Source organism: Humulus lupulus, chromosome 3 (genome assembly GCF_963169125.1).
Source record: "Humulus lupulus chromosome 3, drHumLupu1.1, whole genome shotgun sequence".
Lineage (NCBI taxonomy): Eukaryota > Viridiplantae > Streptophyta > Magnoliopsida > Rosales > Cannabaceae > Humulus > Humulus lupulus.
In genome coordinates this window covers 267127053-267143596 of record NC_084795.1, presented here as the reverse complement: position 1 = coordinate 267143596, position 16544 = coordinate 267127053, and the positions used below count along the sequence as shown (strand labels likewise).

Genomic DNA, 16544 nt, shown 5'->3' with positions numbered 1-16544 from the left:
CTATTGAATTTGATCGGTTCATCTATTGGTTTTGGCCAAAGTCAATAACTTTTTAAAAATAATAATTAAAGTTTTGAGACCATATTTTCATATTAATAATTTATAATAATAAATCCATGCAAAAATCCTATTTAATTCAACATCATAGAGGATGAAACAACTTAAGTAGCCATTAGTTCAATTGTTTTTTTTTTAATTTCAAATTATGGTAACACTGCCAATAACATTTTTAATACCAATAATACTTTTAATCCAATCCAATTAGAATTAGATGTCTAACTATTTTGGCACATCTCTAAATATTAATAGTGTCACTTAGAGAAGGAACTTCCTATTTTGAGGGCAGCACTACGTTGTGATCACATTGGCCGTGCCCATTCCTTAGAGAACGAGATTTTACTTGAGGCTCGTTCAAACTTCCATTAATTTGCATGATAACATTTTATTTTAAACACAAAAATAGAGGTTTCATGTATGTAAGTACGTGCATATATACTATATACATGGTAACTTAAAATACATTACAAGTCACCGGCTGCCTCAAACTCGCCACTTACAAAATACTTACTACTACTATCTTACAATTGCGACAGTTTTGACTGGTCAAGACTGAAGAAAAAGCTTTATGCTCATGTTTTCTGTGTTGGATTAAAAATTGGAGACGATTTCCTGAAATTCCCACCTCTAAACTCCATCTTAACTTTTGTAGAGACTCCAGTTCTGGCGGACTTGGAGGGCGACACCGACACCGGCCATTGGCCACAAGTGACAGCCATGTCCTTGAGATGTTGAAGACTTTCAAGAGTTTCAATAATGGTTGGCATCTTAGGTCTGTCTTTTGGGTTCAAACTAATGCAATGCAATGCCAATAAGGCCATTTCCTTTGCTCCCTTCACAGAATATTGGCCTTGAAGTCTTGGGTCCATAACATAACGCAACCTCCTTGCACTAGTCAAGTATGGTTTTACCCAATCCACAAGGTTTTGCTCTCCTTTTGGCCTTGATTTTTCCATTGCTCTTCGCCCTGTTAGTAGCTCTAGCAGCACCACTCCAAAGCTATATATGTCACTTTTGGTTGTCAAATGCCCTGTAAATTCATTCAATAATACAATTTATTGTGAATTTTCCGTATCTATACCAATAACGGGACATTGATCACTTGTTTCAACACCTTTGTTCCATCACTTGTCTCAATCAAAATCACTAGTTCTTGACCGATATATGAAGTTTGCGCACACATGATTATGAGCACTACCATCAAGCTCATTAGATGCATCACCAAAATACAAATTTTGTGGATCTACTTCGCTTGTGTGATAATATTTTTAATTTTGATCTCTAGAAGTGAAAATCTTATCCAATAATATTTCAATTTTCAGTCATCATCAACTTAAAATTTGCAAATACATGACAGATTTAGTAGCATTGTTACCTGTTGAGACGTACTCGGGTGCAGCGTATCCATAGGTGCCCATGACTCTTGTAGTGACATGAGTTTCTGATCCTTCTGGTCCCATCTTTGCAAGTCCAAAATCTGATAATTTGGCTGTGAAATCCTGTTAACAAGAATTTACAAACAACATCACAATCAAAACTATGTAAAAGATCGAGCTTCATAACTTAATAATAGGAAAATTGAGAAGAAAAATATGTATATTACAGAGTCTAGTAAGACATTTGAAGTTTTGAAATCGCGATATATGACAGGATTTTCAGCTCCATGCAAGAAAGCAAGACCTTTGGCTGCTCCAATTGCAATTCTTAACCTTGTTCCCCATGGTAATGACACTGACAGTCCTGGAATCACAACGATATTAACAAGAGTTTTTCAATGATATGACATTTTTCTTAATATATAACCCCACCACACATACACATATACTAGTATTGATTAGGAGATATCAAATATACAATGATATGACATTTTTCTTAATACATGCCTGTGGCTTCAACACTAGTATCTAGTGCATTATGTTGGTAAATTACAGCCTACACAGTATAAAGATACTGAACAACATATCCCGAAAAGTTCCTACATGGGCAATAAAGTACATAACGTAGCAATACTAGAAATTATCTTGTGGCCAGTAACATATATAAACCATAAGTGGTATAATTATTACTACATGAAAATTCACTTAATATTCTAAATAATACCCATTAAGTTAAGAGTTAACTATATATCTCTACTAGACCGATATCAAATTCTATATGTGAAAACATTCATGATTATGTGTACAAATGAAAGTAGCTAGCTCATTCTAAATTATAGATATACATGTTTTATTATCGATCAGTTTTAACTCTATTATGTATGCATATATATAGAAATAAGTAGGAAGAAGAAAAAAGATGTCAACTTACTTTTGAACAAGTGATTCTCTAAGCTTCCACGGGGCATAAATTCATAAACCAGTAACCTTTCTTCATCTTCACAACAATATCCAATCAACTTCACTAAATTTATGTGCCTCAGTTGCCCCAGAAATATCACTTCTGCCTGCATCCATTATTATTTAACATATTATATCATAAGTTCTTAGCATCCCCATATCCAAATTAAAAGTATAAAAAAAAATCACATAAAATCTTGATGATCTCTGATTAAAATTTCTAACAAATGAATGGTCTCAAATAAAGCAAACTATTAACAATTATGGTGTTTCATAAATATTTTTCAAAGTTTGCACAAATTTTGAGTGTGAAATTGTGTGAGATATGAGCTAGAAGCTACAAATTTAAAATAAAATAAACACTTATTTATATATAATGAAAAAGGAAAAGAAATTGAGAAACGTTTTAAAAGAAAAAAAAAATTTAACACAGGAGGCTTATAGGCAGTAGATACTATTTGTGTATTTGTGTGTATATATATGAATAAAAAAAAAACTCAACTAAACATTGAAATGGTCCGTGTAAATTCTGTTCAATGACTGTTGCTAAGAAAAAATGTAAACAAAATGATTGTATGTAATTTCAATAACCGCCAGAAATTCATATTAAAAATGCATTTTTTTTTTATTTTAAAAACACTTACAAGCCATTCCCGGTGACCTTGGAGACCTTCAATGTCGAGAAGCTTAACGGCCACAGGCTGAGGCTTCAAGCCCTGCCTCAGATTCTCATCCACATAACCCTTATGCACAGTCCCAAACCCTCCTTCTCCCAACAAGTAATTGCTCGAAAAGTTCTGAGTTACGGCGCGCAATTCACTCAGTTGAAAATCATACAACTCGGCCCCGAAATTCTGCGCCAAGTCTTCGTTAATACGCGTCGAAGACGACCGGCTCAAATCCGAGAACGAAAATCTCCGGAACGAAGGAATCGGACCGATATTCTTCGACGAAAGCTCCGTCGATTTCGAATTTCGGCACAGGCTGAGCTTGCTGAACATCGTTTTGTCCTCGGCGGAGCAACAGCTCGTCGCGAACGCCGGCCGCCACGGCTGCTTAGAGTTCTTGTCGCGCGGCGTGGTAGCGGCGGAAGAGGAATTCATAGTCGAATTGGGTGAGGTCATGGCGGATATAGGATTTTGGGGGTTTTTCTTCGCAGAGTAGGAGCGAAGCTCGATTTCTTCTTATGTAAAAGCCCAGAGGTATTGTTAGTATCTTGTTCATAGGGTTCTTCTTCTTCTTCAACTGCTCCACTACTATTAACAGCCATGGCTACCGGTTCCATGGATTGGGTTTCTCCACCTGCTCTCTAACTACTCAACTAGTTTTGGCTATTTTTCTGTTTCAAGTCTCATTCTTCTTACTTTAATCAATATCTTCTTCACTAATCTTACTGAAAGTGAGTTTGTCTTTATTAATTCTTTGTCTAGTTTCTCCACAGACTTAGCATATTTGTGCCGTTGATTATTGTTGATCGGACGGTCGATATGGGTTGAATTAGTAGACTTACATCACCTCACCTAACCCGTACGACACATGCTCTCCATTTTTAGGGCTTATTTGTCCTTACCCTTGTCTGGTCGTGTGTAAAATTATAACAGCTTTGTGCTAGAATGTTGTCTCCACCGACTTTTTATTAATTATCGATTTGAATTCTTATTCGGTAATTAATTATTTAAAAAATATTTAATTTTAGAAATTTTAAAATATCATATATCACATACATTGTCCTCCACTAGAATATTAATAATACTTAAATTTGAATTACCCAAGAAAACCATTTAAATTTTAAATTGTCACACGGTTAAACATCATATTAAAATGAAACAAAAAAACGAAAAAGTAAAAAATGGTTTAAAAATATTTTGAAAATGAAAAAAAAAATTATTTTCAAATTTAATGAATTTTAGTTAAATTTTAAAAAAATAATAAATAAAAATTAAGATACCAAACATGTTTTATATTTAATTATGAAATTTTTAATTAATTAAATAAAAAACTATTTTTTTAAGTGTTACCAAACAACACCATAAGTTGCGTTTGATAAAATTTTGGGTATGTTCGGTAACTATTAAAAAAAAAAATTTTTTTTTTTTAATAAAAATCTGAAAAAATAGTATGAAAACACGTTCGGTAATTCATTTGTGCTTTTTATTTTTAAAAAATAAAATAAAAATAATTAAATTTTGAAAACATAATTTTGATGCTTTTAAAATTTTAAGAAACGTGTTTTCATTTCTCTCACCTTCCTCACGCTTCTGAGTCTTCCTCCGCTCAACAATGGCGATTTCTTCTTCAGACTTTCAAGGTTTATTATTCTCCACTCTGATTTCTTCAGGAATGATTTTCATCTCATTCGTTCACGCGTATATGATCTATTTTTCAATCTCTCTCTCCCTCTCTCATCTGATTTATCTCTCTCTCACATGGTATATATGGGTATTTATGATTTTGAAGGCCATTAAAATTGTTTTTGTATTTCTTTGATTTATGCTAGTAATGTTGATTTTTTTATGGGTAATTAGTCTATTCTTTGATTTTTTGATGATATCTTTTGTTGAGCTTTTGATAGATACATATGAGATTTTGAATTGCTTTGATGGGTTGTGCTCAATCATTGCTTGTTTTATAGTTGGTTCTTTTATAGATGTAGGCATGCTACCCTGTCGTGTTATTTGTCCATTATGATGATAACTCCAAATTTTCTAATCTATCCGATAACTCAAGGCCTCTCGGATTCTACTCCTCTCTTGATGGATTAGTGCCAAATAGGGGGAGAAAGTGAGCTTTCTTAGTTTCCTAATAAAATAAATTACCTATCTATTGGTTAGCTAAAAGTGAATCTAGCTTGATCATATGTTGGAATGAAGGGCTATTGACTTATATTCTGAAAACAGAAAATTATATGGAAGAGTTTTTTTACAAATACCAATGTTACCAGCCAGGGTATCTATTGCATTTTCAAGCTCTCTTTTTTCCTTATTTTTTATATGAAACAATGTTATGAATTGTTCGAACATTTATTATTAAATTTAGCTTCATTCAGCCTCCACTTATGGGAGGTATGATGGCCAACTCATCTTTGTCTTTAACAATGTTGATCTTTTGATAGATCCATATTACATGTTGCATTAGTTGCCATCACATTCGACATATCATTAGGTTATGTTGTTGTAAATATGAAGTGCTTACTCTCTTATTACATGTGCTTTATGAAGGAGAATTGATGATCTAAGCTTGGAAATTTCAATTTCATATCAAAGACCTCTTTGGCCCTGATCCCTTTGCTTTACTTAAGGTACACTCTCTTCCAATCCAATCATATAAATATATTACATATTTCTTTCATTATGGTTGTTCCTCCATTGTAGATCTGCGATAAAGTTTTGCTGCCACTCTTTGAATCTGATTCCATTTGCATTTGTGGATTTCTGCATTATGGTTTTACTGGCTGTTTGGCAGCTAGATTTTTGTTTGTTTTTCTTTTTCTTATGTGGGTGGATCTTACTTTTCGACTTTGTTCTCTCATGAGTTTAGTGAGTTGGTGGAGCTTTTATGATATGATTCTCTGCCACTGCCATTGCAAAAAAGCATCTTTTTTTCAAGACTTTCTATCTTCATTGATTCTTTCTCAAGATGTGATGTAATGTCCCTTTTATGTGTATGATTACCTCCATCCATGTTTTAAGAGTTCCATATACACGTTTTCTTTTATTGAATACTATAATATAGTAACAACTGAGCAATATGAAATGACTTGAATGTAAACTTTGACAAAATCTTCATATTTGGCATGCAAAACAAATAGTCTAATGCAGGATATAAGTCACATATCAAATAATTGAGAATAATACTGCAAAAAAAATGGACTTAGTACCTGATATGAAGTAAGAAACTAATCAAATCTTTGGTTCAAATACAAAGTTTAACTTGAAATCTTCATGCTTTTTAAGTTAAGAATACATAAAACAAATTTATATGTTGAAGTATCAACTCAAGTTTTCATATAGAAACATACCATCATATCATATGCAGCCATATATTGCAGTGGTTTTCCAACTCCCGCAATTTCAAATCCAGATTCCTTGTTGTTTGAATTTCTTTGATTTTGGTTGCTCTGTCAAAATCCTAGAGTTGTTCATCTACTCATATTTTGGTTACATTCACTATGTTTTTTTAGTATATAGAATAATTGATATTGGATATAAGCAATCAATTTAATTGAGAAAACTAATTTCAATTAATTGAAGAATGAGGTCTGATTTTATTAGAAATTTTTTTGCTTCAGTTCTGGACTTGCAATCATTTACGAGATGTCAAAAGAAATTTTTTTTCTAAAGGAGACTTGTTTAGTACTCCTAAAAAAAATTGTATCAAAAGTGGAAATCCTAAAACTGAATCATGAATAAGTATAGCTAAATTTGATTTTTGGAGTCATTGTTGGTGTGACATTGAATTAATAGCAATTGGCATGTTCATTCTAGAGGAATCTTTCTTTTGTGTTCATTTAGCTGCAGCTTCTTCTTCTTGTCCATACACTGGTGAAAGTGATTCCTTCATAAAGCCAGATTCTTTTGTATAGCTGACCAAAAGTACAAGAACAAAATGAAAAAAAAAAATTCTAGGACAATTAAATTTGTACAAGTTATATAAGGTTGAACATCTAAGCAAGGGTTCATGGTGTTGGTCCTTATCAAACAAACTCAAATTATCAATTGCAGAATTTTTTTTGAAATTATAGCAACCTCAAATGAGAATTCGCTAAACATTATGTACAACAGATTTTAGCATAATCCTGAGGCATAGAAGTACAAATCTCAATATCATTAGAACTTTAATGATGGAAAAATAGAGAAAACAAAGCAAGTACAGTTCATCCATGAAAAGAAAAATAAACAAATAGGCATTCACACAACTCTTCATGTTCATTAAAACAGATGATGTGATAACAAAAGGATCCAAAACCTTCAAAAAAAAGCTGCCCATTTGGTGAAGATTCGAGGGAGAGCTTCCACAATACAAGAAGAAACATTACCTGTTTTTTTTACAAACCCATTTCATATCTAGCATTTTAGTTCTAAATCTCTTTGTGTGAGTGTGTTTGTAGATCTTTCTTTCATGTTGGTTGGTCCAAATATTTGATCATCTAATAGTGTGTAATAATACACTGGGCTCCAATTATTAGAAGTGGATTAGATAAGCCCACTTGTATTGTCAAACATTTTTTTTTTTTGGCAATGTATTGAATCAAATGAGTTCTTTTAAATTCTATTTCTGTTGACTTTTCTTTGTAATGTCTTATATTTGTGTTAAAATATATGTTTCCACCAGTAATTTAGTTCAACTCTGCATTTATTTATTTGTGTTAAAATATATGTTTCTCTCTAAAGAGCTCTAACTAGCAGTGACTAGAGTCAATCTAGTTGTATTTTATGCAAGGAACCATTACAGCTCAGGCATGTCATTTCTAAGAAATTCGCATCATCTAACCAAACTATATATTATGTCTTTCAATCACTTGCCCACCACCCAACTAAACAGCAATACAACCAAAAAAAAAAAACAAGTTTCACTGAATCCACTACACACTCCGGTCACTCCACAGCCTCCCATAATATGTTGACACATATAGAATAACCTTACATTTGTTATTTGATATGTTTAGGAATGTTTAGTCATTCAAATAATGTACTTGGTGGTTTGGTAACTTAATATTATTGTAACAGATTCTGTTAGTGTTAATAAAAGATTAACTTAATATTATTCAAATTCTGATCTTAATAATGTTTAGTCATTCAAATAATATTATTGTAACAGATTCTGTTAGTGTTAATAAATGATTAACTTAATATTATTCAAATTCTGATCTTAATAATGTTTAGGAATGTTTAGTCATTCAAATAATGTTCTTGAAATGGTTGTTTCTTTAGGAATAGTCTTATATTTGCATTTAGAATTCTTATTGAATCTTTAGGTCTTACCTAGATGGCAGGTGTTGATAATAAAGTTCTTATTATTGAGAATAATGATGAGGCTTCTGTTTGGACTCAAAATCATGAAGAAATTTTCATTGAACTTATGGAAGAAGAAGTCTTAAAGGGAAATAAGAATACCACAACCTTTACCAAGCAATCATGGAAATATATAAAGGAAGAGCTTTGTGGACAAGGAAAAAGAAATTATAGTGATATGCAACTAAAGAACAAATACAATCAATTAAAGCAAAAGCATAAGGATTTTAAGTCTTTACTGAAAGAGGCTGGTATGGGATACAATGCAGTGACTGGAGAAGTTAGTGCGACAGATGAAGTTTGGGATAAACTTATTCGGGTAAAAATTATTTAAAATGGATTTTATGCTTGATTTATTTTGATAGGTATTAGTATATTTTATCAATATAATTTCATTTCATGTAGGTTAACAAGTCTGCTAAAAGATTTAGAAAGAAAGGTTGTAAGTTTTATGAGAAATTATGCACTATCTTTAGTGATACTACTGCAACTGGTTCCAATGCTCATCCTTCAACTCGAAGTCCTTCTAATAATGGAGATAATAATGATGATGATGCAACGTCGATAAGTCCTTCTACTATGAATGAGGAAAGTGGTTTTGATGAGGATGGTAGCAAAAGAAGAGGTAAATCAACAACCACTTCGAACTCTTGATCAGTAAAAAGAGCAAAGTTCTCATCAGCTTTGGCAGATGCACTGGCAACATATAATGAAATTGCAAAGCGAAAGACAGAATTGATAGAGAGATCAATGGCAACATCTGCATCACATTACTTATTGGATGAGAGTGTTGAAGCTCTTAATCAAATTGATGGAATTAGTGGAGAAGTATACGCAAAAGCTATTGAGAAGTTTGAGAATGAGGTGTCCAGAGCATTGTTTCTAAAGATGCCAGAGCATAGAAGAATAGATTGGTTGCTGAATTTGAAGTGAAAAAGTTTAGACTTTGTTTAGCTATGAACAAGATGACTTTATTTAGCTATTAACTTTAGTTTTGTTTAGCTTTTGACTGGATGACTTTGTTAAGCTATTGTAATGCCCCGAATTCTCCGTTGTGTTTAACGGTGTGAACAGTAGGCCGGGAGGGCCGTACTTGCTTAATTATGTTATTAGTTGATAAAATGCATGTATGTATTGATTATATTATGATATGATGTGAAATGCATGCATGTGAGTCCATATTTCTTTATATAGGGGGTGTGATGGTAATTTGACCCGTTGAGGGTAAATTGATTATTTATTCACATGTTGGTGATATAATTTGAGACCACATTATAATGTGGGTTTGTTCGAGCTATTTGGCATGAGACGATCAAGGAATGTTAAATATCGGTTTGGTCATAACGGGCTTAAGCTCGGGGCTCGGGGTGAGCCTCGGGGTGCTTTTAATGGTTAGAGTGCTACCGGGTATTAAAGGGTAACGGGATGTGAAATAATGGTGTTTGAGAATATTGAGATTAGCGGGAATTGGGAAGCGTCAATTATCATTGACGGTGTAGGTGGAAAATGTCAAAATGCCCTTGAGTTGGTTTTAGAAGCTTTATTATACCTAGGGGTATAATGGTCATTTGTGTTTAGGATATATATGATGTATGGATGGCTGTGAAATAGAACCCAAAACAGAGTTTGCTTCATCTTCTCCTTCCCGTACATTCATCTCCATAGTTCTCTTCTTTGGAATTTTGAGCTTAAGTGTGGAGCTAAGCTAGGAAATCAAGGGGCTAAGGTTGTGGTTTTGGTTCAGCCATTGGAGAGGGTTCAATACTAAGTTTGAGGTAAGCTTTGATCATAACTTTTCTGGTTTTGCCCTGTTTTAAATATAAGTTTCAGTTTGTGTCTTTATGGAGGATTGTTGGAATTTATGGAGGTTTTAAGGGGTTGCCTTGAGTTATGATGAGGGAGAGTTTTGAGTGTTGTTCAGGGGTTTTAATGGGTGTTTAAGAGAGGTTTGGGTGGTGTTTAAGTTGGGTTTGAAGGGTTGGTTCTAAGTGAAATCGTAGAGGAAGGAAAACAGGGGTTTGGCTGAAAAGGGCGTTGCGCCGCGGCATGGCCAGGGTGTGCCGCGGCCCTTGGTGAAATCTGAGTTTGGGCGGCTCTGTTTGAGGGGCGGGCCGCGGCATGGCCAAGGAGGGCCGCGGCCCTTAAGGAATTTTTGGCCAAAGAGAGTGTTTTGGCTCGGGGATGCAAGCCTAAGGCCTCGGGATTGAACCTACTACCCGGTTGAGTAGTGTTTGAGGTCCCGGAGGTTAGGTTTTGGTTTGGGAACCTTTTATTATTCATTTTGTTGATGGAATCCCATGATTTGGTTATGACCAGGTAACCGCTAAAGGACCAAAAAGTCGATCGTTCTCAGGGTTGTTCTTTTATTCGTTCTTGCTCGAACCAGAGGTAAGAAAACTGCACCCCAAGTGTGACATGCGTGGATATTCCTGAGGCATGTTGAATGTGAGAATATGGACATGGATTATATATGGAATGCTTAGCATATGTTGCTCATTTGTGCATGGCACTGACTTATTAGTCAGGTTTGACAAGGGTGCTAGTATCACTGTGAGGCTGTGACTTATTAGTCAGGTTCGGCAGTGGTATTGGGCATTGGTCACGATGAGCTGACTTATTAGTCAGGACGGCTTTGGCGTGTGTCACGCAAGTCAGTAAGATTGGATCAAATCAATTATCAGCATTGAATGGCTCAAAGAGCATTAATGCCAGACCGACCCCCGGGGTCGATGATTGAAATAAGCGCTTGGAGGCTAGTGGCTTACTCAGCAGCCACTCTCCCACTTGAATTAGTGACTTGCTTGTCAGTCACTCAGTGTGGTTTGTCAGGATCTCATGTGGTGTCTGCTCATTTGTTTAAAAGCTTTATGCTCAGTGTGATTATAACGATAATCATTTGATAATGTTATATAAAGTGTTATGTTTTCTTGCTGGGCCTTGGCTCATGGGTGCTATGTGGTGCAGGTAAAGGGAAAGAAAAGCTCACCTAGCCTTGAGTGGAGAGCTGATGTGATGGTGTGTACATATGCAGCCGCTTGACTGCCATGGTCAAGGTGTTCTCAGAGGAACTAGGGGGTTTACCCTATTTTTGCCGCTTAGGTCGGCGGGGTTGTAAATTTAAAACTGTAATGACCATTTTGTACTGAGAACCACTTGTAAATGTTTTGTTTAGCTCTGCAGAGCAGTTTGTAATAAAATATCCATTTCCTTTTCATTGGTTTCATGCCTTAACCCGTTAATTACACTTAGAGCATGTTTTTGACCAAAGGACTCAGGTAGTGAGTCAAATTTCCGGTCCACCGTTCACCGTAACTGTTCTGGGGTAGCCAGGGCGTTACAGCTATTGACTGGATGACTTTATTAGCTATTGACTGGATGACTTTGTTTAGCTATTGACTGGATGACTTGTTAGATATTGACTGGATGACTTTATTAGCTATTGACTGGATGACTTTGTTTAGCTATTGATTGTATGACTTGTTAGATATTAACTGGATGACTTTGTTTAGCTATTGACTGGATGACTTGTTTTGCCTATTTTGTTTTATGGTTTGACTTTGGCTTTGAGTGTTTATATATTTTTATATATTGAATGTAAAATTTAAAAGTTTTTTCTACTATCAGGATAAAATGTCTTTAAACGTTGCTCGGTTCAACAAGGATAATTTACTGGACGATTCAGATGATGAGTTTGGAGAGATTTTGCTATATTTTGCTTGCGAGGAATAAAATCAATTATATCTATCTAAGCAACCTTGTAGAAATTTAGCTCTTTCAGGCCATGAATATGTTATGGAAGTGTTGCACAGGCATTGGAGTAGGTGTTATGATTTGTTCAGAATGAACAAAGATGTCTTCAAACTATTTTGTGGTGTTCTAAAAGAAATTTTTTTATTGAAGAACTCACGATATCTGTTTGTTGAAGAACAAGTGGCTATGTTCTTATTTGTGATTGGCCATAATGAACGGCATCGTGTGGTTGCTGAACAATTTCAGCACTCCATCTCAATCACATCTCATTATTTTAGGAAGGTTTTGAAGGCAATATGTCGTCTATCCAAAGAACTAATTACTCCACCTTCATTTGATGTAACTCCTCCACAAATTCGATTCGATACAAGATTCTATCCATTTTTTAAGGTACAAAAATTTGAATTATTATTTTTTCCTTTCTTTCAATATTCAATAAAAAAAATCTAATAATTTATTTTGTATTTTAGAATTGTGTTGGAGCTATAGATGGGACTCATATTTCTGCGCATGTTCTAATTGATGAACAAATACCATATCGAGGTCGAAAAGTGGATACAACTCAGAACGTTATGCGTGTATGTTCATTTGACATGAAGTTCACATACGTTGTCCCTGGATGGGAAGGATCAGCTAATGATGCACAGATTCTTCTAGAATGTGCCACAAACCCAGATTATGGATTTCCAATGCTGCCCCAAGGTAAGTATTTATCAAACTTATTATGTTGATTGACATTATTTTATATAAATATCTATAAGTAAAAACTAACATGAATTATTGTTGGATTAGGAAAATATTATCTTGTTGATTCTGGCTATACAAACATGCCTGGTTTTCTTTCGCCATACCGAGGGGAAAGGTATCATTTGGGCCAATACACAGATCTTAATCCCATAGGAAAAAAAGAGCTTTTCAATTATCGACACTCTTCCTTGAGAAATGTCATTGAGCGGTGTTTCGGCGTGTTGAAGGCCCGTTTTCCAATCCTAAAGCAAATGCCTTCATATGATCTAAGAATACAAAAGTACATTGTCATTGCTTGCTGTGGGATTCATAATTTTATAAGGACAAATGCAAAAGCAGATGTATATTTTGATAGAGGTGAAGGAAATTCTGAAGTACATGCCACTACTTTACAAAGCACGGATGGAACTTTGACTGATAGTGTAGAGTTCAGTATTTCTAGAACTCATATATGTGAAATGGCTCATGTTCGTGATGAAATTGCTGACCATATATGGAGAGCTAGTCGAAGATAATGAGATTGAGTAAAGACATTAGTTGATTGTTATGACTTGTTAATACTTTACTTTAAGTTTGGACAATTATCAGTTCATATGTTTTTATTTTACTATGTAAACTTTCTTGATTTTGTGTTATCTCCTAGATAGATATTAAGTTTTGAAATTTGAGATTATTTGAATATTATTAATATGATCTTTTTTTACTATAATTTTCTTATTTTTTATTTTAAAATAGTAAATAGTGGTCACAAAAAATATTTTTATTTTTTAGTTTAGAAAATGAAAATAAAATATAAAATTTCAAAAAAAAATATTTACCAAACATGTTTTTTATTTTTTATTTTTTTAAACAAAAAATAAAAATAAAAGTTACCAAACACATTTTTATTTTTATTTAAAAAAAAAACAGAAAACAAAAATGGTTATCAAACGCATTTTTATTTTATAAAAATAAAAAAACATAAAACAAAAATATATTTTAATTTTTGAGTTTAAAAAATTTAAAAACAAAAATTTTACCAAACGCAACCTTTAGGCACGAGATCTGGCGCAAACTTCGCAAGTCTGTCAAACTTCAGGGCATATTCTGTAACTGTCATACTGCCCTGAACTAGCCTCACGAACTCATTTATCTTCGCTGCCCTGATGGCAACATTATAGTACTTCTGACTAAACAAGTCCTTAAACCCTTCCCAAGTCAATGCGGAAACATCTCTGGTCTGTGATGCCACCTCCCACCAGATTCGGGCATCCTCTCTCAGCATATAAGCGGCACAGGCCACCCTGTCATGTCCTTCTACCCTCATGAAATCAAGAATGGTAGTGATCATAGTCATCCACTGTTCAGCCTTCAGTGGATCTGGTCCTCCCTCAAAGATCAGGGGTTGTTGCTTCCTGAACCGCTCATACAACAGTTCCCACTTGTTCCCAACCTCAACTGGCTGCGCCACCGGTACCATTGCAGGTGGCACAATAGGGGCAACACTCCCAGATGGAGCCTGCTGCAGAATTCGAATCTGTTCATCTTGGCTCTGAAGCCGAGCCTGCATGTCGGCCATTAACTGTTGCCAGTTCTCAGGGACTGGCGGAGGAGTCGGGCCCTGATCATCATCTCTAGCCCCAGACCTGCTGGCTAGTCGCGTGGATTTTCTTGGACGCATAACTATCCAAGTCAATCTGCAGTCAACGACTCGGCAATTAGGCTATGATGATAGGGTAATAATCCTTTCATGATCCATCACTGGAACTCCAATCATTCACAAGCAATCAAAATATAGCAATTTATCCAGATATTCATTCACATGCATAGCAGTGCTAATAAGCACGCCTCAATAACATCATGTAATAGTCAAGGGCCAGGCCCTATCAGTATCTCATGCTCCCTATTCATCAAACAGATATCAACAATCATATCTCACTCAAATCATTTAAACACACAATCATGTATACACAATTACTAAACCCTGAGTTGAGCTTGTCTCTCGCGGCGAATGTACATATCCAGCTAGTCTTCAGGACCCATAAACCTAGAACGCTCTGATACCAAGTTGTAACGCCCTGGATAGCCAAGACCGTTACACTGTGTGCTTATAAAGTGCTAGACTTGCTAATAAAGTCATTTAATTTAAAATGTGTTACTGAAACTATAAAGGAACTAGGGTTAAAACATTTTGGTCTTAAAAGCCACATTTATCATAAGAAACATTTCCTGTTTACACGGGATCCCAAAAATATTAAGTTTGAAGACCGTTTACAAAAGTCATAAGGTTTAGATACAATAACAAGCCATATTAAGGCAAAACAGACGTTTAAGCAATCCCTGTCCTGATCCACTCCTCGACCATGGCGATCGAACAGCTGGCTATGTACATTCAACCCTGCAGCTCTCCATCTCAGGATTGGTCCAGCTTGCCTTTCCCTTTACCTGCACCACGTAGCACCCGTGAGCCAAGGCCTAGCAAGAAAACACAACAACAGAGCATAAGCAATCAACAGACAAATCAATATCTCATATTGCATCACATGTTCTCAACCATATAATCATTCAATGTAATCAAGTATTCAACATACTAAACATATCAACTCATATCATATATCAGTTCACAAATGATAACTAGGGCTAGCGCCCTCAGGCCGCTCCCTCCGTTACCCTACTAACTCCAGCCCGCTTAAACCGAGATCAGTAAATATTAAGCTATCCTCGGCTACCAATGGCCAAGCCGCGCCCTGTGCGCAAATATTGTGTACGACACTCTTAGGCCGCTAACACATGTCCCATGGCATGATACCATCATTGACATAATACAAACATCGGGAGCACTTAGTCCCATCACAAATATACAACCGGGTGCAATTTTCTTACCTTTCGATATGCTAGCTTTGATCACTCGACTCCTTGAGCATGATCCCCCTCGAGCCCTAGCGCTCACCTAAACACAACCATAGGCCAAATTCATCATCGATCCTCAAGTTCAAAACCTAGCCTTGGGGCCAATCCCGAGCCCCCGGGAAGTCCTAGTTCCACCAAACAAGGTGGTGGAATCAAACCCCAAACCCTTGCAAATAACCCTAAAATCCCTTTCTGAAAGAAGGCCAGCGCTACAGCGCTCATTGGAGGGTGCTACAGCGCTACAAACAGAAGCAAAATCCCCCAGGAAGCTTGACCTAGTGCTACAGCGCCCAAAGGCTAGCGCTGTAGCGCTAGTCATAGACAGGCAAACTCCAAATTTCCCTTCCTGCGATTTCCTCGAACCAAACTCAACCAAAACTTCTCCAAACCTTTATCAAACTAAAAAAAAACCTTATGAACATACTCCACTCATCCCAAGCACCCCAAATACCTAGAACTCAAACACATGCATCCCTAATCTCAAAATTCACCATAGCCACTTCTAGACATTAAAACTCAGCATAAACCAGTTAAACATCAAAGTTAGAAGCTTAGAATTTATACCTTTGGTGGAATTTCGACCTCAAGTTGCCTCTAGACCTCCTTGGCTTGCTCTTCCTCAACCCTTGGCTCCAACTTTCCTAAAATTCCCCATCAACACAGCTTAGATATCTTAGCTAAGAACCAAAACCAGAACTGAAGAAACTTATAGAATTTTACCTCAAGTGTTGGTGAGTTCTTGCTAAACCTCTGC

At 35.5% G+C, this 16544-nt stretch overlaps 2 protein-coding genes across 2 annotated transcripts; one reads left to right on the top strand and one right to left on the bottom strand.

Moving 5' to 3' along the window:
- Nucleotides 1-394: 394 nt before the first annotated feature.
- On the bottom strand, nucleotides 395-3781 carry LOC133824087 (probable serine/threonine-protein kinase PBL15). Its single transcript, XM_062256954.1, has 5 exons — nucleotides 3038-3781; nucleotides 2365-2500; nucleotides 1661-1797; nucleotides 1433-1556; nucleotides 395-1087 (listed from the first exon to the last, which is right to left on the bottom strand). Exons 1-5 carry the CDS (start codon nucleotides 3515-3517, stop codon nucleotides 630-632), a joined length of 1335 nt encoding a protein of 444 aa, XP_062112938.1. The 5' UTR covers nucleotides 3518-3781; the 3' UTR covers nucleotides 395-629.
- An 8463-nt stretch (nucleotides 3782-12244) lies between these two features.
- Nucleotides 12245-13416, top strand: LOC133825666 (protein ALP1-like). The gene is made up of 3 exons (XM_062258580.1): nucleotides 12245-12544; nucleotides 12625-12856; nucleotides 12947-13416. Exons 1-3 carry the CDS (start codon nucleotides 12245-12247, stop codon nucleotides 13414-13416), a joined length of 1002 nt encoding a protein of 333 aa, XP_062114564.1.
- Nucleotides 13417-16544: the final 3128 nt, after the last annotated feature.

What these genes read in the sequence shown, in the direction of transcription:
- LOC133824087 (XM_062256954.1), bottom strand. Translation starts at nt 3,517, where the DNA reads ATGACCTCACCCAATTCGACTATGAATTCCTCTTCCGCCGCTACCACG. An exon ending in AAGGTCACCGGGAATGGCTT is followed by an intron (nt 2,501 to 3,037) that starts GTAAGTGTTTTT and finishes TAATGGATGCAG; the next exon opens with GCAGAAGTGATATTTCTGGG. An exon ending in CAAATGTCTTACTAGACTCT is followed by an intron (nt 1,557 to 1,660) that starts GTAATATACATA and finishes TCTTGTTAACAG; the next exon opens with GATTTCACAGCCAAATTATC.
- LOC133825666 (XM_062258580.1), top strand. Translation starts at nt 12,245, where the DNA reads ATGAACAAAGATGTCTTCAAACTATTTTGTGGTGTTCTAAAAGAAATT. An exon ending in GATTCTATCCATTTTTTAAG is followed by an intron (nt 12,545 to 12,624) that starts GTACAAAAATTT and finishes TTTGTATTTTAG; the next exon opens with AATTGTGTTGGAGCTATAGA. An exon ending in ATTTCCAATGCTGCCCCAAG is followed by an intron (nt 12,857 to 12,946) that starts GTAAGTATTTAT and finishes TTGTTGGATTAG; the next exon opens with GAAAATATTATCTTGTTGAT.